The 24,171-nt window shown below is 38.8% G+C and overlaps 1 protein-coding gene across 1 annotated transcript; it reads right to left on the bottom strand.

The window, feature by feature from the left end:
* Positions 1 to 8,188: 8,188 nt before the first annotated feature.
* Positions 8,189 to 23,866, bottom strand: tbx20 (T-box transcription factor 20). Its single transcript, XM_074682617.1, has 8 exons — positions 23,472 to 23,866; positions 22,303 to 22,540; positions 21,494 to 21,658; positions 20,204 to 20,312; positions 16,971 to 17,129; positions 16,678 to 16,754; positions 14,609 to 14,721; positions 8,189 to 12,611 (listed from the first exon to the last, which is right to left on the bottom strand). The coding sequence occupies exons 1-8, from the start codon at positions 23,599 to 23,601 to the stop codon at positions 12,283 to 12,285; spliced, it is 1,320 nt and encodes a 439-aa protein (XP_074538718.1). The 5' UTR covers positions 23,602 to 23,866; the 3' UTR covers positions 8,189 to 12,282.
* Positions 23,867 to 24,171: the final 305 nt, after the last annotated feature.

Raw genomic sequence — 24,171 nt, 5'->3', positions numbered from 1 at the left:
TTTACAATCCCTGAAAAAAACACACAAGAACAGCAGCTGTCCATCATCATTAAACATGATGTAAAACCTCATTTTTAACCTCTTATAATTAATGAAAACAAAACTTTTCAGAAAAAAGAGGACTTGAATACAAGGCAGCCCAATGATATCTTCAAATCACCACAACAATCAGATGTGAGAAACATTTCTACGAAGTGTATTAATTTTGTAAAGTTTGACCACAGCCCATCTGGAATGACTGGGGAGATGGATTTTTTGACCTACACTGCAGCCAGCCACCAGGGGGAGCAGTTTTTTTGGAGACCTCACATCAAGCCAAGCAAAATGACAGTCTTTTACACTTTTACAGTCTATGGGGCCGATCACTGATCACTGATGCCCTAAAATTAAGGAAATCTGCGTCTAAATTTTATTCTTGGAGAGTTGGTTTTATGAGCTGACTTCGCTGCTCTTGTAAAGCATTTTGTGTCCTGTTTTTCTGAAAGGTGCTCTATAGATAAAAACATCAATGTCTTTATAACAGTTAAAGACTTAGAATAATTATTATTCAATAGGTTAAAGTAAACATAAGTTTTAAAAACTGATTCGAAGAGGTATAAGTTGAGTAAAACAAAAAATGTAAAAAATGTAAACAATAAACTTGAAGATACCAGTCAGCAGGCGACATTAGTGCTTCTTAAGGTTTGTACCATCACAGCTTATAGAAATAAAAGTCTGAATTTTAATTGGAGTGGGCAAAAATGATCATCTTTGAGGACAAATATGATTTTAGCAATAATGTCAGAGAGATGAACAGCTGAAAGAGAAATTTGGCAGATTTCAATCAGTCATAGTTACACTCATGTAAAATAAAAACAGGTCACATATTGAGGTTTATGACCTAAAATAGTTCACTTTTCATCAGACAAAGAAACATTTCAATCAATCTAACTTTATTTATAAATCACATTTCATGCACAACAGTGGCAACACAAAGTGCTTGACAAAGAAAACAAGAAAAAAAAATAATAATCATTAGTGACCTGATAACCCCTCATAAACACACATCATCGTACAACCCACATTAATTTATTGAAATAGGAAACAAGTAGCTTGTTAGCTCATGTTAGCATTTAGCCTAAGGATCAGAAGGAAGGATGGAGGAGTAAAAGTCTCACAGAGAAAATATGTCCCTCATTTCTAAAACCCTTTTCCATCTCTGAGTTTCTGACACCAAACTGAGCGTCAGTGAAAGTTTGGTTTTGTTTCTCTGTTAGCGCGCGCGGGCTGACGTCACTCCGCCACCTTCCTCACAGATAGAGGGGAGGTGAGCAGGGAAGCAGCTCAGACAGCGATGCACTTCAGAGAGTCCTCCAAAACCCCCTAATCAAATGACCATGGATTTTTGTGTAGTTGGTCGTAGAAGGCCCAATTAATTATGCATGACAGCGGCTTGACGGCCATTTGATTTCGTTACGCGCGCCCCCTCCGAGCCGCCGATCCAATCAGGTTAGGACCCCCCCTCGGCTCGGCCTCCCCTTATCGGAGGAGAGATTCTCTAAGAGGGTGTTTGGGGTCTTGTAGGACATTTCATCATCATAATAAGTCGTTGTTATGCAGCCGGTCGCTCCTCGTTCCCTGCTATCAGGCCTCGTTGTCTTTGAGAGGCCGCAGTGGGCTGGACACATGCCACAGAGACTCACTGAGTTTATTAGGTAAACACACACCAGACGGAGAGGAGGGGGGAGTGTGACACCTGTAAGGACAAGATGATGATGCACTGCAGCACCTGCTCCCAGTTCATCCTCACTGAGCATGTGCAGTAGCTTTCACGTTTAGATGTAACATGACATCATACGTGGTGTTTTTGACTGCAGGAACTTGGGTCTAACTTTAGTTCCAGGGTAGTTCCATCCAGGTGTCTAAGAAGTTTAGGGGGCGGGGCTTCAAGCAGAACTTTTCTGATTGGTGGAGTGTTTTTATTTCACTTGAGCAGATCCTGTCTCATCTCGTGGCGTTTTGGGTCCAGCGTGGGTCAGAGTGGCTCCAGAGCTCGCCGTGTGTCAGAGGTAATATTACACAGCGTGATAAGTGCGTCTGACACCACAGGGAGAACTTTTCCTCTCCTGGCCGCAGTGATTCATCCAACCACTGCTGTCACAAAAACAACCCAGAAACGTCGTGATTAACGTGATTATCCTGTGATTTAATTTATTACCAAACCTCAAACCTTGTTTTTACATCAGCTTTAACTTCACTTTGGACATCTATCTCCGGCTGTTCTGCTCAGTTTGCTCAGCGTTAGTAATCATTCAGATATTTTCTCCAAGCTGCTCTGATCAAAGTTTTACTCTAACACAGGATTAAAACCTCTGATGGGGAAAAAATGTCTTTAAACAAATGTTTTGATGGAAATTTTGTGTTTTTTGGGGAAAATGTAACCAATGTAACCAAAATCGGAGCTAAAAGAATATATTTTTTTTCATGGTGCGCACAAACAATAGCTTTTTCAACAGTTACTTAATTTTAGTTTCCTGCTTTGTCGTCATGAGACAGCCAATGTTTTTTAATTATTATTCTTTCTTAATTGAGGAAGAAGTTTCACTTTATAATCAGTGTTTATTCTACCACAGAATTCAACAAGTTTAGTCGGCAAAACATACTTGTTATTCATTTTCAATAATTTAGTTTTCTAAAGTGGGTGTATATTTTTTAAGCAACTGAAGCGATACAACACATGAAAAGATTCAATTTTAAAAGCAGAAGAGATTATGAAAAAAGAAACCAAAAAAAGTAAAAAAAAAAAGTAAAAAAAAACAAAACAAAAAAAACAACAAATATTTATATATATATATATATATATATATATATATATATATAATTGTAAAGATTCTAAATTGTAATATTTTCTTCCTTTTTTTAAACCAAATTTAAATCCTTCTTTAAAGGTCCCATATTCTGCTCCTTTTCTGCAGTTTAATCTGGATCATTGATGTCTTCATGAAATGGTAGTAACATGTTTTGGTCCAAAAAGCCAATAAATCAAGCACAGCAGCATTGTTTCCGGGCTCTCATAGCCCCTCTGTTCAGAACGCTCTGATTTAGTGGGCGTGGCCTTCATATGTAAATGAGCCACCGCTGATGCCGCCCTGCTCTTCAGCGTCACTGAGAGCGGCGCCACGAGCTCCGAGTGCACAATGTTTAGAAAACAGCGAAGCTCGTTTACTGTAACATTACAGACTAAAACAACAGGCTAACTGCAGCTAAAGTTAGCATCCTGAAGCTAACACAGAGACAGGGGAGACACTGAGGAAAAGCTCTTCCATCTGCTCCACAGCACACAGCATTTAAAATACTCACATTTCCAGAGTCCCAGGTTTGTTGGAGGATGGTTGGTAATGCGCCTGGATTCAGGACCAGTCTGTTGGCTAGCCCTCTGTTGGACTGTCCAAAGTTGGAAAAGCAGTCGGCTGTGAAGTGACTAGCACACACATGTACAGTTTTACTGAGTGTAGCTGGAACATTTCCTTGATAAATGAACTCTAGACACTTAGTCTGTCTTCTTCTGAGATGGGAAGCTTGTGCATGGAACTATGTGGCTGTTTACAGCCAAAAACAGAGCAGTGATGGCTCTTCAACTTTGGAACTCTAGGTCAGACTTGCTCCTGATTGGTCAAAAAAAGGAATCGCTGACGTCGGCAAATCCCCAAAATCCAAACAGCTCATTTTAGGTCAGGATTTTACATTCACAAGCTCTACTAAGTGCAGGTTTTGTCATTAAATATCACATTTTGTGGGCTGGGAGGAAAGACAAAGACCCACAAATTTCACTAAAAGACTTAATAAAGTGATTTTTGCATAATATGGGACCTTTAAAGTGTCTCCAAACCATCAGCTCACCTCAGAAACCTTTTGACAGAACCATTCGTCCTCGCTTTGAAACCCAAACGTTTGTGGGCAGGAAGTGGAATTAGTCGAAGCTCTATCAGGAAGTCCTGTCGTCTCCGTTTGTCCTCCGCCAACTTTGCTTTCATGCTGTGTTTGCTCTAAACCGATTCTCATTGTTTGCCAACAGGTTCCACATGTCACCACGCGCTCCCCGCCGTCCTTTGTCCTCCCTGAGGCACTTTGTGGCCTGTTTGTTAAAAGCCCTTTTATCGCTAAATTAGACTTGGCACATCTTGTCAGGAGCGCTGGCGGCTGATGAGAGTCTCGACCTGCAGATAAAACATCCATTAAAGTGGTTCGTCTGGGCCCATCCTGAACTCTTAGGCCTTATTAGCATATTGTTAGCCATTAGCAGGATGGGACAGCACACACACGCGCTCACACACACATCACCACACCATAAAGAAGCACCTCTCACTCTGCTGCTGTGCTAAACGCCGTCCCTGACATTGTAATACTCGCTGGCTGTCTTCTGCCAGACGGGTGAAGCGACCGCTAAAAGCCCGAGGGAGGAAAAAAAACGACAAAATGCAAAATTGATGGAAATGACGTTAGATTCAGCTCATGCTCCTCACTGTGTAAATTATGCCCCAAAATGGACTCTCTGGCCCGACTGTTCGCTCCAATTTGTTGGGCCATACCTCACGGTGGCTCGTCTCGCCCTTCCCCTTTCCCTTTAATCCAATCACAGCCACACGGGATGTTATTTATTTGTTTATTTATTTATTTTCAAAGTGATAGACGGCTGTGTGTCACTGTGTGTGTGTGTGTTTTACTGTAAAATCATGCGTTTTTATTTTCCTGACATCATCTTTTTCCAAAGAAACATCAACAAACATCATCATAACAAAGTTCAGACGCTGTTTTCTAACTTTGAAAAAATGAAAAACTTCACTTCTGTTTTTTTTTTTTAGCTTTGGAGAACTTTATGATTCATGCTCTGTGAGTTTGTTTTTAACGTTTATCATCCGTTCAGGCTTCCTGACGGGATACTTATTCATGATGTTAAACTGAGCTCATCAAAATTTCCCACAGGAAATGTCTTTACTCAAACAAGGCTCAGGCTTTTACTTTGATATTCAACAGATATTTCAAATATCGTTATCAAATTTAAAGTGAAGTTTATTACTTCGTAAAAAATCCATGAAAGCAGAGCGTCATTTTCTCAGATTGAGGGTTGATAAATTGTCAAAACAAGGACAACTTCCTGTTTCTGTTTTTAAATGTGGATCTGTGGAGTACTAATCACCTTGACAGCCTTACACTGTGAGTTTAATTCTTTTTTTTTGTGGTCTTGAAAATATGTGAAGGTTTTATTTGTTTACTTTCCTGCAGAAAAAAAGTCTTAAAGACAAAAAAAAATCTCTTTATTTTGATGAAAGAAGTCTAAAAAGAGAAGAATTATTAAAACACACTCTTATCCAGAGGGGAAAATAAGTATGGAACGCATCAACTTTTTTCTCATCACATTTATTTCCAAAGCTACAATTCAAACAAAATTTCTACCAGACATTGGTATTAACTCAAATAATCCACACATGAAAAGAAATCACAACGTTCAGGTCCATAAATAATGATTATGGTGAATTAAGTACAATAACACAGGAAAAATGTATTGAACACACCATGGAAAGGCTGAATACTTTGGCAAGGAAATGCACCAAAAAGGTGTTTTTTCACCAAGCAGTTAAATAGCACACACCTCATGATGGGTAAAAGCAAAGAGCTCTCTGAAGACATTCACAACCTGATTGTTGCTCAGCATCAGAATGGAACTGGTTACAGACTTATATCAAAGCACCTGAATATTCCAGTCAGCACCGTTGGGGCCATTATTCACAAGTGGAAGAAGCACCACCTTACCATCAACAGGCCACGCGCAGGAGCTCCTTGAAGATTTCTGACCAGGGAGTCAGAAAGATAGTCAGAAGAGGACTCAACCAGCCAAGGACCACACTGAAAGTGCTCCAGAAAGACTTGGAGGCAGCAGGTACAATTGTTACAGAGAAAACAATAGGCAATGCACTCCACCGCCATGGCCTCTATGGACGCTCAGCCCGCAAGACTCCATTCCTCAAGAAAAGGCATGTTGAAGCTGGTTTAAAGTTTGCTAAACAGCATCTTGACAAGCCTGTAGAATACTGGGAGAATGTTGTCTGGTCAGATGAGACCAAAACTGAACTTTTGGGCTGTCATACTACAGACCATGTTTGGAGGAGAAATGGCTCTGCACATCAGCCAAAAAACACTACACCAACAGTGAAGTTTGGAGGTGGAAGCATCATGGCATGGGGTTGTTTCTCATCTCATGGTGTTGGCAAACTTCATATAACTGACGGAGCAATGAATGGAGCCATGTATGGGGAAATTCTTGATCTGAATCTGCTGCCATCCACCAGGATGATGAAGATGAGACGTGGCTGGACCTTCCAGCAGGACAACCATCCAAAGCACACGGCAAAGTTGACTCTCAAATGGTTTCAAAAAAAGAAAATCAATCTGTTTGAATGGCCTAGTCAATCACCTGACTTCAATCCAACTGAACATTTGTGGAAAGAAGTAAAGAAAAGGGTTCACCAGAGGGCACCAAAGAATATTCCAGATTTAAAGACGATCTGTGCAGAGGAATGGGCCAAAATCCCACCTGAGCAGTGTGGGTGATTAGTTAAAACATACAAGAAGCTTCTGGAAGCTGTCACTGCAAACAAAGGCTTCTCCACTAAGTATTAGATGAGTCTCAGTTAGCGTGTTCAATACTTTTTTCCTGTGTTATCGTACTTAATTCCACATAATCATTATTTATGGACCTGAACGTTGTGATTTCTTTTCATGTGTGGATTATTTGAGTTAATACCAATGTCTAGGAGAAATTTTGTTTGAATTGTAGCTTTGGAAATAAATGTGATGAGAAAAAAGTTGACGTGTTCAATACTTATTTCCCCCACTGTATCCTGTAGGAGTTATAGAATTAAAGAAGCTTGGTTCCATTTCACCACCAGGTGGCAGCATAGACCCACACTGCAAAACCCTGAACTCTAAGCAACTGTTTTTGTTTTATCTTCAGTGAAGTGGTCTTAAAAGACTAAATATAAGTCATACTCACATGAGAGTTCAGGAAATTTCTTATTTCAAACAAAATAAACAGAAATTATGTCTGAATTGTTTGTAAAGAGTAAAAATGTGACGATGCAATAAGATAAATGACTTCTAGAGTTTCTTGAAATTATCTTTCAGTATCTTCAAATAAGATTTTTTTAATGACTTAGCGACTGTAAAAGGGGTAGGTGGGCATCAGTGGCTCAGTTCATAGGAACTTGTTTTTTGTGATCTGAGGGTTGCTGGTTTAAGCCCTGGTGCAGACAGAGACTGGGGTTTGGGAAGATAACTGGGGAGATGTTGGCATAAATTCTCAAGGTACCAAACCTCCAACTGCTCAGGTGTGTACAGAGTGCAGCACCACCACTCTGAGCTCTCTAATCAGGGCGTGTTTCTGTGCAAAGTGTAGGATGAACGTGTGTGTGTGTGTATACATAGCATGATTCAGGGGAGGTTAATAAAGTTTATCTTAATCTGAAGATGTTATTACCAGAAATAACAGCTTAACACTGGCTTCAGTTTCAGGTTTTGCAGTTTACCTTTGTCATTCAAAGCATGTTTTAACAGAAAATTCAAAGAATAGTTTATCCTGAGTCATTAAACTAAATTTGTCTGGGCCAGACAAATTTTCTCTGAGCCTTTAGTTACAAAAATTTTCAGATCATTAATTTAATAAATAAAAAAAAGACTGACAACATACTACTGTTACTAAATTTGGTTTTAAACTAGATTTAGTTCCTTTTTCAACCTTGGATTTAATTTTTCTAACCCGTTTGTGCATCAGACAAATCTACCTGCAATTGCTCTTCATGGTTCTGACCAAAGGTGGCGCTCTATTGCACCTGTAGGTTGCACTGCTACACTGTTCTGTTTATTATGAGATGTAAAAGCGAGGACATTAACCGCGGGAAAATAAATTAACATTGTGATCCCACCCATCTAAAGCTCAGTTATTTTTCCCAACAGGTTAAAAAAAAAAAGGCGCTCATTTTACAGACAGAGCATCTAACACTAACAACCACTAATCACTAACAAAACAAACATAAGTGAGAAAATTTAACAATTTTTAACTGATTTTTTAAAACAAATAAATAAACAAAAACTAAAATAAAATTTTAGGGTGGGCCTGGGACCCTTGTGCCCACCCATAACGCCGCCCCTGCTCATTAATCTGCGATTGGATTCAGAAACTTGTTTTCAAAATGTTTCCATGACTTTTATTCATTTCTTCTGACGTGATCTTTTAAAAAAACAAACAAAACAAAAAACTGTACAGTTTCAGTGCGAGGAAAAAAAACTCAAGAGTTTGGGTGATGATATATATTTCTCAAGGTTTACAAATAACTATTTTTTTAATGCGACATAATACATTACACATTATTTCCAGAGAGTAAAATAAATATATTGCACTTAAAAAATCATCAAAAACAATCTCGTTCTGTGTCGTGTTTGTTTGATAACGGCGTAAAACAGAAAAATCCATGAAGAGAGTTTTTCAGTGGTGGGCAGCACTTTATATTTTAACCGTCCTTAAACAACAGAAAGTTTCAGGTCTGTGCTGTCACCGTGTTCAGAGCTGGGACAACAAAACGCCACATTTTAGATCCATCGACTCGCTGCTGAGGAGGCAGAAAAAGAGCATTTCTTTGGAGTATTCTTTCTTTTATGTTTTTTTTTAATGAAAAAATTAAGCTGCATTCATAAAAATGTTCTTGCAGTTTAAATCTCTCAGAAACAAAAAAAAAATATTGTTTTAACGGCTGTTTTTTTCTAATCTTTGATGGTTTACAGGATGTTTGAGGCTGATAAAGAAAATATGAGCTTAAAAAAGAAATAATGATGAATCCATCAATAATCTGACTGATAATTCAGGCATAAAAACCTTTTTTAAACTGGAATCCCTTCATAGGTTTGGATTAAAAAAGTGAAATAAGGAGGAAATGATGGATCTGCCTCTGGACGGTGAATAAAAAAGGAGTATTTTTGACCAAATCTTTACTTTTTGCCTCTAAAAAAAAAGCAGGTTTTTGCATTTCTTTTTGATATCTGACTGTATATGGAACACTGTTTTGTATATCTACCAATGACAGAAAGAAAAAGGCATTAACCTGGAAGAGGAGCTGCTTTTACAGCCTGAAAACATTGCTGAATAAATAGAAAGCTTCTGCTGAAAATGAACGCTAACTGTTTCTGCTCCAGCAGCAGAGTCCTGCTCCGTCCGGTGGCACAGAGTCATTATTTCCAGGTGAGGACGGCCTGTCGACACGCTCTGATGCTGCCATGAATCAGCTCGCTAACACCTGCTGCTAACAGCTCCCTGAACACGGCGGTGGAGACAAAGCTCTGTTTTCTGTTTACAGCAATAAACAAGACGTTAAACAGACGTCTTCGCTCTGCGTTAGGAGGCTGAAACCTTTCTCTATTGTTACCAGGAGGGACAGATTTAGACTTTAGTTAAGAGTTGAACTTATTAAAGTCACGGTCACACCAGAGAAGAAAGATATCTTAGAAGCTTGAAAGGTAAAAATATCAAAGTCAGGATGACTGAGATGCCTTCAAATGTTCAGGGGTCGAAGTATAAGAAGCAAATCCTCTCAGGGACACAACGACAAGAGGAGCAGGAAGTCATCAGCGTGGGACTTTCAGGAAGGAGAGCTCTGAGTCACGCTGAGACGATCGTTTTAGACGTAAAACTGGAGCAGTGAGAAGAGTGAACTGTGGTTTTTTTTATACCCTGCATGCCCTACTGTGAGATAAGACTGGTAATGTTTTAGGTAAAAGGCCAAAAATGAGTGCGTGGAGTTACTGAAGTTAATATTTATTTAAACTAGGGCTGAACGATTTAGAAAAATAATCTACTTGCGATTTTTTCTGGACCAATATTGGGATTGCGATTTAGCATGCTATTTCATTTATTTATTTAATCTTATTATATTTATTTTATTTATTTATTTATTTTTTATTTTTTTAGGGGGGGTATCTTTGGCATTATTTGCTAAAACAATTAATAAAATCATTCTATATCATTTTATAGTTTGAAGGCGAGGCCTACACATTGTGTCGAAATTGGATAGACTGAAGGGGGAACTTTTTTTTAAATAATATTTTTTTTATAAATGGCAGACTGTGATTCTAAAATTGAACTCGGTTTAAATTCAATTAATTGTTCAGCCCTAATTTAAACTACAAAATATTTAAATGTTTACCAGCAGTTTGGTAAAGAAAACAAGCTTCAGAATGTGAAGAAATTAATATTAAATTGTAATATTTTTTAACTTGTAGACTGGTAACAAATTTTTCAGTTTCTAAAGTCGTAAATTTACGACTTTAGAAACTGAAAAATTTGCAACTTCATAAAGTGGAAACTTTACGACTTAATAAACTAGTAAATTTGCGAGTTGATGGAGTCACAAACTTACGAGCTTGTAAAGTCGTAAATTTACTAGTTTATGAAGTCACTAGTCCCGAATGTTAGTTGATGCACAGGGGATGCCAGGCTTGAGAGATAAGCTGAAAAAAGCTAAGCTGAAAAAAAACAACAACAAAAATAAACAATTGTAGAATTGAAGGTTGTTTTGTGACAGATAAGGGAGACATCAGATGTTTATGTGTCCTTCCATGATCTATTTGTTCGTCTGTGATCTTCTAAAACCTGTCGTATCTCCTTATTGCTGAGAACAACTCAAAGTACAATCTGATGAGGCTGTCAATTCAGTCCCTCTTTCAGTGAAGTACATGACAACCTACACAAAATTGGGACTTTATATACTAGTAAGTTTTTGAGTTCATTAACAATTGAAACTTTCTAGTTTTTATCTCGAAAATGTCAAGTTTAATTTTTCGTTTTTTTTTTAATTATTTCTCTAAGTGGCCCTAATACGCCGTTGTACACTCAAAATCAAGTATCCAAAAGTGCCGGTAATACAGGAAAGGAAGAAGGCTGGTTGCCTGGATCGGCACCATGGATCCGACCCTTCCCACCAATACCTGGATCGGTATCTGTGCGCCTCTAGACGGCTACTAAACTACAAACAAACTGACGGCGTTTGCTTCTTGTCACGCTTCAAACAGCAGCGCCACGTAACTGTTTATAAAAAAAGAAAAAAAAAATTGTCACAAAACAAACATGCCAGGTGAAAAGTCACGTCTTCACGACAGTGTGTGTGAGACTCCGGGCCAGAAGGTGGCACTGCAGTCCGGTTAAAACAGATCCCCTTCATGGCATCTTTAAGGCGTGTGCCGCTTGTCTCGGCTTTCTCAGGCCTGACTCTCTGCAGCTGTCTTATTTAATAAAAGGGGAAAAAAATCCCCTGAAATAACTTTAAAAAACTACGGAAGCCTAGACATGACATTGTTATATTTCATGGGAAGGAAGTAGTATTTTCTTTTTAACCATGTCATATCTGGGGCTCCGTAAAAAACAAACTTTTAACCATAATCTGAACAGCTGATTCACATCAGTGCGACCCTGGTGTTAAAAATTATCGTCTCAGAAAACGATCTACGACTTGAACTCCTCTGTTTTCCCTGATCCGGTCTCGAGCGTCTCCTTTCATCTTAATCGCATTTCCAATTTCGTTTTTTAAGGTTGTGTTGTAAGGTCTGGTGTGACCGAGCCTTTCAGGTTTATTAAAACTCTGCCCGTCGTTGCAGGTCGACTCATTTCCCTCCGTTTCTTCCGTATAAAGTTTACCCTGTGTTGGTCTACTGCGGTCAGCATGCGTCCTATTTTAACTCTACAGTGAGAACTGTCCTATGAGTAAATGTGGATTTTACATCTTTGTACAATGTTTTTTTCTTTTTTACGCTTGTTTGGAGCGTGAAGTTAGAGCTGTACATATGGCTGCCTCTCTGAAAACAGAGGAAGCTGAGGCGGCCGACCTGCCGCTCTGATGATATGATGAAATCCAACAAAGTCTCACGTCAAACGTTCAGAAACGACTGATTCAGGCAGCTTCGTTTGAGAGTCTGTTCAGTCCGTGGAGGATTCCAGGATCCACTTCCTGTTCTTAAAAGGCCAGAACCAAACATGCTCCTTTTGTCGTCTTGCATCAGTTTGTTGTGAGGTTGTGGATATTTTGTCTCCAAATGTTTCCTGTTCTACTCTCTGGGTTTCCCAGGTCAGTTCGTCACATCGTCTTCAAGTCGCTGTCCGCGGTGAGTATTTACAAAGTCCAGAGGGAAGGTCAGACAGGATGAGGGTGAGGAGCCAGGGTGGAGGAGTAACTGGTTAAACTGGGCCGAGGATGAACGTCAGAGTCATACAAAAGGCGTCATGACGGTGGAGGAGTGACGCAGTCCTTGGATGGCGGCGTACGGCCCCTGCTGGAAGTAGTGGTGGTAACGCGGCATGTGGAAGGACGGGAAGGACGGCCCGCTGCCCTGCATGGTTCCTGCAAGGGCGGTGGGTGTCAGCGGCATGCCCAGCCGGCTATAGGGGGGCAGGGAGCCCTGGATGGGGTGGGGGAGGGAGGCTGTGCCCGTGCCCATGGCCGACAGGGTCTGCGGGTGCTGGAAGCCGGAGAAACCAGAGGTGGTGGTGACCCAGGAGCTCAGGGAGAGGTTGTCTGAGGCGGTGAACGCTGAGCCTGCAGGAGAAATAAATTACATATCAGAGGATAAACCTAAAAAAAGTTTTCTTATTTCAACTGTTTTATCTAAAAAGGTCGATGATTAGACCAGAAATAATCCCTGAGCCCCTCTGATATTAATCTACAGACACTGGGCTTTCTGCTTTTCTGTGTGTTGGCAGCAGATGTCTGTTCATAGAGACTTATTAAAGCTAAACCAGAGTGAAAAGACAGTCGACAAGTTAAAGGATCGCAGATAAACTAAAATAGCTCCCAGGATTATTTGATTTTCTGTAAAGTCTTTGCAGAAATCTGCCTCGTCTCCTCAAAACAGCTTAAAAACACAGACACAGAGTTTGTTTCACAGAAGCTTTGATGCCAAAAACACACCATTTTTTAGCCAACTTTTTACTTCTACTCCTTCTAGGGATGGGTACCTAATTAGGTATTTTTGTGGGTATTGACCAAATTCAGTCAAAAGTACCAGGTAGTGATTCACATAAAATCTAAAGGTACCATGTTTCGTTAATTAAACCCATCCTTGTGACAGTGAGGGAGTGGAGGATAGATGATTTTCCATGCTGGACATGAACGCAGCATTACAAGGTTAAATATTAAAGAATAAATATGTTAAATTAAAAAAAGAATATTATTAAAGAAACTGATATTTTTTACCACATAAACACAAGAAAAGTACCAAAGATTGGTACCATTGAGTACCAACACCAATTGCTAGGTACCGGGCATCTGTACCATTTCAAATGAGAAAGGTACCCATCCCTAACTCCTTACATATTCAGGCAAATATCTGCTCTTTCTACTCCCCACAGTTTAAGTATTTTTTAAAATACACAAAGTTCAAAATAAAAAAGTTAAACTGTTAACTCTCCCTTATTCGTTCATGTTGTTGGAACAGGGCCTGACGCATACAGAGCGGTCTGTGAGCTACAAACAAGTTCCCTCTATGACGTGTCGTAACCTGAAATTCTGCATAAGTCGTATTTTTACCCTAAATTTCTAAAAAGCTATCCAAATACATGTTTTATACTTAATATTTATGGGAAAACGGTGAAATAGAAATTTCATTTAAACAGACACGACCAGAGACAGAGTGGGACGATGCTGATGTGTAGCTGTGTATTCACATGCACTCCACGTCAAAAACTAATGCGCATCGTAGGAGCTTATGAACAGAGTGGCGTAACTTTGAAACCTTTTTTATTTTCTTACCTACATATATTTATTGGCGTTGTAAAGTCGAAACAACGTAAGTCGAGGAGCTCTTGTATTTGCTGTGGTGTTAAACTGCAGAAAGTATGAGGGCTAGGACAAATCGATTTAAATTACGATCCTACGAAATTTAGTTTTTTGCAATTTTCACTTTGTTTTTTTAACACCAGACCATGTGAACATGTTATATAAAGTTATATGATGATGATAATGTCAACAGACTATATCAGGAGTCATATTTTTCCATAAAATGCACATCACATGAATCAGAGAGAAACATTTCGCCCCCTGCTGGAGAAAAGTGGTAATTTTTTTCAATCCAGTTCATAAAGAAAGACTGAAATGAAGAATTCAAATTTGAAAAAAAAAAAGATTTTTTGACAAAGAATCCAGATTTTGATATTGTCAAACAAAAAATATAGAGTTATTGATTGTTGATTTTTCTTCCACCCCTAGCATGTAGTGCCAACTACTAGTGAGGAGGACTTACTGAACATAAGATTATTTTTCTCTGAGTATTATCTGTTGGTATTGGCATTAACTACAATATTTTTCAGTGAGAAGACAAACCCACACCCAAGAGTCTCCCAGTTTGATTTATACTGCCTAAGTTACAACAGGATTGCAACAAATCTGACCTCATGTTTGTGAATTTCTGTGAAAGAGTCTCAACTGTCAACTATTCTCAACCAATGACATAAAAAGGAGACTTAAGGGTCAGACAAACAGATTATTTTAAACATCCACATGAGCTGTGTTAAATGGGATTCCTCTGAGTAGCTCACCTCTGGCGTGTGCCGAGTGCCCGTCCTCGCTCAGGTTCTCCTCGTCGCCGGCGTAGGTCCGTATCGGCGATCGTGCGTATGAGTGCTTGTGGATCAGATTCTCAACACTTTCCCTGCAGCAAAAGCCGAAGAGAGAGCCCCAAAATAAATCTCTTTTTTCATTAAAAAACAAAAAAACACAGTGGAACGGACTCTTTTCACAAAGGGTTGGACGTTTTTTTTTTACCACTCTAAAAACCTAGACCGGTCATTCTGCAACTTTAAAGTTATTCATTGAATTTTTTTATCAAATTCATGAAACTACTGAGCAGATAAATAAGATTTAGTTACAAGGCGATTAAAAAAATGCATTTTTCCGGGACAAATCGTGCAAAAAAGGGTAAAACACTGGAGCCACAGGGGGCGCAATACTCAACACAAACCAAAAAGTTTCTCACAGCAGCTTCAAGTGTCCCAATCTGACGGGTCACAGGTTTTAGAACAACAAAAGTGAGTCTAGTTTTTATTTTTACAAATCTACTTGTGTGTTCATGTGCCTAAGTTGTGTGTGTGTGTGTGTGTGTTTAGTGTCCCACAAAGTGCATTAGCTCGTTTGAGTCTTGTCAGGAAGCACTTCTCAGACACAGTGACACAAATTGTTGGGGGAAGTATTGTGCCTGTGTGTGTGTGTGTGTCCAGACGGGCGAGTGGTCTGCATCATCAGAGCCATGCGTCCACATTAGCAGCCCCCTCCTCTGCTGCCCCTCCAATTAGGTTAGGAAAGTGCAATATCTGTCAGCAGAGGAGTACAAATGTGTGTGTTTTTATCAGCGTCGGGCCCCTCCGGCACAGAGGCCGCGGTGAGCTCCCACAATGCACAGCAGGGACGGGGTAGGACAAAGGCAGAGTGGGGGTGACGCGGGACATGCTGGTTTCAATCAGTCACTGCAGCCGATTGAATTAGAGTGTGTTTTAGTGCAGTGGCCGACTCCAGACTAATGTGATTTCTGCAGCTCCCCGAAGATCAATTGATCAGGTCTAATTCACAGCCCTCAAAAAGAAAAGACAGAAGAAGAAGAAGAAGATGAGGAGGAGTGAGGAGGGGGCTGTATCTGGGCCGTCTGATTGAAGGGAAACGGACGGATGGTTTGAGTTTGTCAGCTGATCCAGGCCCGAGCGCTGGAATCAGAAATTACCAGAAGTGTGTGTTTTGGCAGCGTCCATAAAAATCCTGTTTGTGATCATAAGTGTGTGTGTTTGCGAGTGTGTGTGTGTGTCGCACACAATGGAAAACAGTTGTTTTGTTCGTGTGTGTGTGTCTTATGTTAGTGTATATCTGTTTTTTTCCTATTTAGTTAAGCAAAGACTTGTTTTTGTAATTTTAATATCGTTATATTCATGCTTTCTGATTTTATCTGCTCCATTAGACCAAAGATAATTTCTTTTAAGGTGAAAAAAAATCACTAAATCTAATTCTGATTTTGAAAAAAATAAAAGTGAGACAAGAAATAAAGGAAACCAGTTGTGAAAGATGAGTAGAGACACTGAAATTAAATATAAAGAGGAAGGCGGAGGAAAAAGCCATAAATACAAGAAGGATTAATAAGAAAAGATCAAAAAAGGAAAAATTTAAAAAGCTAAAACAAGAGAAAAAGAAGATATAAAGGAAAGAAAAGACACAACAAGGGAAGATAATGTCAAAAAAAAGAGAAATGAAAAGAAAAAAGTATCAAGGATGATATATAAAAAAGGAAAATATGTTCATTAAAAGAAAAGGATAAAAAAGAAAGAATGAAGGGGAGAAGGAAAAATGGATAAGTGGAAAAAGAGACTGAAACAAAACCTAAGAATTGAGAAAAAGAAGGAAAACAGAAATAAAATAAATTTCAATAATGGAGGAACAAGACTGTCAAAAATGATGACAACAAAAAAGACAGGACAGAGATAAAAGGGTAAACTGAATGAAAGACAGAAATAAATCTGAGAAAAACAAAACAGGACGGCACAGAGGAGATAAGAAAATCTGGGAAGTCGGAGCATGTCATCGACGGGAAACGAACAAACAGTGCAGGACCCAGAAGCCCCTGTACCTCTCCATGTCTGTGAGTCGTGACGAGTCTCTGAAGCCTTTGGCGAACGGGTTGCTGTCGATCTTCAGTTTGGTGATCTGAGAAACAGCAGGAGAGACGACAGCATGAGTGAAAAATCTTTTCTTGTCTTAACACGTTTCTTCCTGCAGCCTGGGACCAACCAATCCACACAACATTAAACCTCCACAGAGCTCAAACTGTAGTGCTCTGCAACGATGACCTTACCATGTAACTCCTGCAGCTCGTCAGTATTCATTACTTTCTTTGTCGTTAAATGTCAGCTGATCACTCACCAGCTGGTTCTGATACGCCGTGACAGCGGTGAAGACGGTCTCCACGAAGACAAAAGTGCGAAACTCCTCAGACTTGAGGTTGAGCAGCGAGGCGGTGTGATCCTTCTTCTTGATGATGTGGACCCTCGGCTGGTACTTGTGCATGGAGTTGAGGATGATCTGCAGAGAGCGGAGAGGATTAATGAGACAGGGAGAAAAACGATTCCCCACTCATCTTAAGAACGGCTTATTATTTGCTGTTTCAGTTGTCTTAAATTCTCATTTTCTTTTTCAAAGTGACGGTTACGCTTCAGGTGACTGATTAGGTTTGAAGTATTGAAGCAACAGTTGACTCCATGTTTTCTGTTTTGAAGCGTAAACATGCTGTGCTGTGTGCATGTTGTGATGCATTTAGGGTGTGACGGAAAATCACATTTCTCACATTTGCTAGTCCTTCTTTCAGCCTTTTTGAGTTTATATTTTTATTGTTTATGTAAAACATGTAAAAAAAATTCTTAAATTTTCCGAGTCAGGAAGCTTTTTTTTTTAAATGCCAACAGCCCTTGAACGCATCATTTACTGCAAATTTTCTGAGTCAGGAAGCTTTTTTTTTTTAATGCCAACAGCCCTTGAACGCATCATTTACTGCAAATTTTCTTAAATTTTCCGAGTCAGGAAGCGTTTGTTTTAGAAATGCCTACAGCCCTTGAACCCATCATTTACTGCAAATTTTCTTACATTTTCAGAGTCAGGAAGTGTTTTTTTTTTTATGGCTACAGCCCTTGAACGCATCATTTTCTGCAAATTTTCTTAATTTTTTACGAGTCAGGAAGCCTTTCTTTTTTTTAATGCTGACAGCACTCGAACGCATCATTTACTGCAGGTCATTCATGTCTTGCAGTGGGAGCAGGGCACAGATGTTATCGGGGCTAGTCGGCTTAATATCAGACTGATAGGTATGATGTAATAATTTCCCGTTATCGACCCGATAACTATCAGTCCGATAGGGTTCGTTCACCCCTACTTAGGATGTTGATTAAAGAGTTAATACAAAGTTTGTTTGAGGTCTTTTCTCAAGATAATCTACCTAAGAAAACTTTTATTTTATATTGTTATATTATTCTATTTATTTATTTATTTACACATTTACTTATCTTACCCTCTAGTATTTTTAAATATTAATTAATTTATTTATTTATATTAATTGTTATTTAAGTTTTGGCTCCTGTGTTTCCTCATTTTAATTCAAGATGGCGTTTCCTCAGTCCTCTAATTCTGTTTCCAGAATTGGGGATTGTGGGGTCTTATGTTTTCATTTCATGCAATTATTTAATTTTCTGCTTTTTAATCCACTTCTTGTTATTTCATTTTATTTTTTTCCATGTAAAGCACTTTGTATCACAAATAAAGTTTGATTGATTGATTGAAGAAAAGAAAGTACCAAAAAAAAAATATTTTTCTTTTTTAATGAAAGAGTTAATGTCTAAATTTTAAAGATAGTATTCGCAGAGTCTTGAATTTGCTCCTTAGAAATTTGTTTTAGCTGCTGGTGAAGCCGGTGTAATGACTAAACAGCTGAAGAGAAGGTGCCGAGTTTGTCTGGTCTTAGTTTTCTTAAGATGCCCCCAAATTTGGAGTGGAAAAAAGCCAAGACATTAAATTCTGGTCTTGACTTTCTCAGATTTTCGATTTCAGGTTGCTTTTGTTTTTTTTTGTGGAGCTTTCTGTTTTTATTTATCACCTCCGAACTAGCTTATTCTCAAACAAATGAAACCGCAAAAGCTGCAGACGCCAAACAAAATCCAACCCACTTAGGCCTCACAGTCCGATTGAATTTCAAAGAAGGTAAGAAAAGCAGATATAAAAAGAAAGGGAAAAAAGAAAGATGGAATAATAACAGAGACAGAGACAGAGAGAAGAGCTGGATGAAAAGAGAAAGAGTGAAAGAGACATGTGTGAACAGATAAAGCAGTTAACACTGACACAGCTGCAGGTGAGAGTTTAGTCTGTAATCACTTCTGTCTGGCTGCAGCCCAGCAACACTTTCTGTTTATCCCTCAAACACTGGCTCACAATGCTCCACATCAACACTTATCCCTCTTCTTTTATCGAGCTCAATCAAATTTGATGTAGTAAATTCAACCAAAATTACACTCTTCATGAGAAAATTATTATTATTATTACATACAATCGACTGTGCTGTAGTTTCTCTGCACTGAAATAAATATTTGATGTCTGAAGCACTTCGAATTCTGTTTTTATGACAATAAAGACTTTTTATATTACTCAATTTCTATTCTTTAAAGTTAAATATGACAGATTTAAAAATATTTAAATCTTGTGGTCTATTTGGTATTGCTATCAGGTTATCTCAAGTTAAAATGTGATAATAGAGTAGTCAGTGGAGGTCTTAAATTTCACAGTTGGTGAGAAATAATAAAAAGCATAAGCTGTTGTAAAATTTACAATATTCCTACAACTATTGTTGTGACACAATCTGAATTTATATAGTTTTAAAGCATCCATAAAAAAAAAACACAATACTATTAAGCTACAAAATACAAATTTGCACCTTGTATGAATTGTAGGAACTTGGTGGTTTGAGATCTAGCAAAAACAATAAAGATTCACAGCTTTTTTTTTTTTACTGCTTTTTTCATTTATTTGAATAGTTTGAACATTATGATCTGTATTTGGTGTGGTAAATTGTTTTATGTCAGCTTAAATATAATGTTTTTTAATTAATACTTTTTTATAAAATCTTTCAAAGCTACTGTATTCATGTAAAAATTACTCCCACTGATAATAAATGTCTCTGTCACTCAGAGATATAAAAATACTTTTACATTTGTGTAGTAATTACTGTGTTTTGGCTTCATATTGGAGCTGTCTGTCTGTGAGCTATTTTGGGACTACTTTAAAGTTTGACACACACCCAAACCACACCAAACTAACGTCTCTGTTTCCCAGGCTGTTTTACGGTTGGCTCATTAATGGATTACACCTGAATATGTCCGTTTGTGTTTTGAACGAAGGCTTCAGTGAAAGCAGGATTAACCGAGCGATTTGCTTCTGTCAGGTGTGTAATTACAATGTCACCCTACCTTTAGCCTAGCTACATGAGGCAGAGGACAGCGTTTCTGTTTGGGCCTAACGGATGGTTTTTAGCGGTTAGGCCTCCGTGAACATACATGTGGGTCAAAACGAGCCGTTTTTTCTCCACACACAGGTAGAATAAAGTCTCAGGTGCTCACATGTCCGTGCTGGTCCAGTTCGTTGTTCGTCAGCTTCACCTTCTCGAAGGAAACCATTTGTTTCATGAGCTGCTCTCCGGTGAAAGGCGAGTCCGGGTGGACGTATAACCTGCATGGAGACAAGGAAGAAAAGGGCGGACTGTCATTGGCTGAGAGGGATTTAATTCGAACGTTTGATATCCAATCATCGGGAAGTTTGTGTGCCGCGAAGAAAAAAGGAACTAGATCATTTTCTTTTCCTTTATTTTAATTTTATTTATTTATTTATTTATTTGAATTTCGACAAATAAAAAGATATTTCCTCTATGTTTAATTATTTTGTTAAATTGAACTTTTATGGAGGAAATAAAAAGGGGCCAACATTTCCGGTTTGGCCTGCGAAAGTTATGGTCCCAGACAGACACCACACGAAAAAATAAATCGCTGCAGGAATGACGTTTTGTGGAGAGCTCTTTAATCGTATTTTTTTCTGCTAGGAAATTTGGTTTAATTAGCATTCCTTTTTCATTTTACTTTTTTACTCCTATATATAAAAAAAAAAACAGATCCAAGAATTTTCGATTTTGCCTGCTGGAACTACGACCCAGACACAGGCATATTACGACTCTTCCTCTTTTTTTTTTATCTTATTTAAAATCTTAAAACTACAGGAATGACGTTTTTTGAGAGATAAACATTTATAATCATCATTACTTCTTTTCTCTTCTATTTTGCATAAAAATGACGTAATTAGCGTGCCCTGACTCCTGAAATCATAATGAAAACACCTGACGTGTCTCATTTTTCACGTAGGCTACTGAAAAGACCCAAACTTCATTATCTGTGTTTTTCCAGCTGGTTTATTCCTTAATTTGACGTATTTCTGATTTCAATCACCTTTGTGTGAAAGCTTCCAGATGCTTCTGCGTAAAATTTGATTACGTCATCAGTCTCAATTCTGTCTGTCTCTCAGAGCTTTTTGAACTTGCTTTTCACCAGCTTGTATAAACACTGAACGGGCATCTTTTTATAAATACATAGTTTGAAATTTTATTTAAATAAAGGTCACTAATTTCAGCGTTTGTTATTGTTATAATTATAATAATAATAATAATAATAATAATAATTATTATTATTATTATTATTATTATTATTATTATTATATAAGTATTATTATTATTATTATTGTTATTATTATTATTATTATTATGACTGTATAAAGTGCAGTTTGTGTGTGTGTGTGTGTGTGTGTGTGTGTGTGTGTGTGTGTGTGTGTGTGTGTGTGTGTGTGTGTGTGTGTGTGTGTGTTACCTGGCGGGCAGAGGTGGGTCTGCTTTTCCAGCAACCAGCCAGGAGGAGCGGTGGTAGGCGTACCGGTAGCGCTTGTTGTCTACCGGGACTATGTCCATCAACACGATGTACTTGGAGTCCTGGTCCACCCCGGAGAACGAGACCCGGATGGTGGGGAACATCCTCCTGATGGAGAGATTAGAGCTGATATTATCACCAAAAACAACATCCTGTGCAGTTTTTCGATTAATTTAATTATTAGTAGGTCATTAGAGTTGTTGGTGAGCAGAATAATCTTTTTTTATTATTATTATTTACATCGTGCAAAATCTTGTGCCACTACTCTCTATGAAAATGCTGATCTGGCCAGTTTCGTGTCCATAACTTGATTTTTTTTTCCTTTTTCTTTTTTAATTTAAGATGTCATCCCACGAAAAAAAAATACTTTTGATGGCTTAAAATTTAAATTTCTTATTTTATAAACTGTAGTTCTTGAAAACATCTCAGACTGGTAAATCTGCCTGACTACGTTGTCGTATTTGTGCAGCCAGGCTTTTATTGTGTATTTACAGCTGCTTTTAAAACACAATCCATTCGTCCCCCCAAATGTGTTATAGGTCAACTTATTTTTTTGTAACCTTTTAAAAGAAAAGCTATTACACTATCATAAATACAGCCTATTTTTATTTCTGCTTTTTCATAACCCAATTGGAACGCTTATTTTTATTATTTTGTTAACGCTGTGACTTAACTCCTCAATAACTGCAGGTCCAAATGCATAAGTATTTACTTAAGATACTAAAAAATAACAGTTAAAAAATGAACCGTACCTTCCAGATTTGGTGATGATCATCTCTGTGCCGAGTTCGTGAAATTTGTCCCACAACTCTTTGGTCTCCAAGCTGCAGGAGATCTTCGCCATCTCCTCGCTCGGGATCCCGGGGGTGGTGGGGATGAGCGGCTCCGTGCAGACCTGGGGCGCGCTCCCGCTGAAGTCCCCGTGCCCGTCCAGGGAGGACAGGTCGGCCAGAGACTGCTGGTTACAGGAGGACTTCTCCACGAACTGCTCTGTGTGGTTTAAAGAGGGTACAGAGGGGGAAAAACACGTAAACTTCACCGTGTTATTTCGAAAAATGTAGTGAGCCAACAGGAAGTGAACAATCTTTTTTTATGCAGTTTAACGTAAAGTGTCAAATATTGGCTCTTTTTCTGTTATAGGGCCATGATAGATACAATTCTGTTTAACCAAATAAAATAAAAAATAGCATAATTTAGCATAAATAAACTGCTTCTTTTTCTTTCGTCTTTCATCCATGTAGAGTTTTGTTTTTGTTTATTAATTCTGGACAAAATTGCACTAAAATGACCCTCAAATTTCACACGGACGTCACAAAAATTTGCCATAACATAAAATAAAATCTGTTTAAAAAAATGACACATCTTTAACTCTCAAATTTCTAAAGCTAATTTTTCCTCACCTTTATAAAATCGTCTCTTTACTGAAAAATACGAATTTTCTGGAATAATCACTGCTCAAAATAAAATTAAACATCTAAACAAGGCACACTGGCCTATTAAACCTGTACATCATTGCAGGTTATATATAAAACACGATGTCAGCTTAATATTCTTTGTTTTAAAATTAGTTTTGGTAACTCTTTTAAAGGTATAATGTGATATTTTTTAATTTTAATTGTGTAGGAATTAAGCACAACAGGCCCATCAATCCACTTTTCTTCTTTTTTTTTTTTTGCTCTAACGTTTCATCCTGAAGTAATATTTTAATTATCTCCTCATGTTTTAAACTTTCTTTAAGTTAAATGTGACCCACGATCTCCAATCTGCAGCAGCGGCCCTGCCTTCTGTCAGTGAGGCTGCACCTCCTCTTCATCCTTCATTAACTCTCAGGATTTTTAAATCATAAACTTATACATCTGCAATCTCCCTCAAAATGTTTTCACCTTGTGTTTGGTTTGACTTTTTCATTCCCCAGCCTTACCGAGAGGCTTGATGGTGTTCTCCTCCGCCTCCTTGTCCTTGCTGGGCTTCCCGCTGGACATCAGGGCGGCTATGGAGAAGGCATTCGCCCGGGATGAGAGTTGCGGTTTCGGGGAGGACGTGTACTCCATGACGGGGGAGAAATCTGAATATTTCCCTTTGATTTAAAAAAAAGAATCCACCAGGAAGGCTGAGCTCCGCCTGTTTTAGCTCCCAGCTCAGGAAAGAGGATACGCACAGCTCGTCCTTGTTCTCGCCTTTTACGCACAGCCTGCTCGCTCAGACGGGGACTCTCTCCTCCCTTGAAGCACTTGTCACTGCCGGGCTGGAGCTCCGCTTGGATTCATGTTGAGGAAAGCAGGAGCAGGACTGACTCCTCTGACTTCTTCGGGGGCAGATCTGAGGCCGGCTGTGTTTAGGAAGCTTCAGACCGATCCACCCTCTCCTTATAATTCCGGCCTGCCCTCCAATCACTGCCTCTCCTTCCACGTCACACTCCCACCGTCCCGCAGCAGCTCTGATACCGAGCAGCCAATTAAAGAAGCCGGAGCTGTCAGGGCTTTCTCCCCCTCTAAGACCCCCGGAGAGTGTGTGGTCGGAGGGAAAATATGTGAGACTTTCATGACTCTAAACTGTCTGCGTTTAAGTGCTGACAGTCAGAATTCACCAACACTTGATTAATGAAAATCTCCACTTCTCCT

This window comes from Halichoeres trimaculatus, unplaced genomic scaffold (assembly GCF_033239565.1).
Source record: "Halichoeres trimaculatus isolate MK-OKI-2021-1 unplaced genomic scaffold, fHalTri1.1 fHalTri1_scaffold_12, whole genome shotgun sequence".
NCBI classification, from domain to species: domain Eukaryota; kingdom Metazoa; phylum Chordata; class Actinopteri; order Labriformes; family Labridae; genus Halichoeres; species Halichoeres trimaculatus.
The sequence above is the reverse complement of the archived record's forward strand: the minus strand, read 5'-3'. Positions and strand labels throughout refer to the sequence as shown.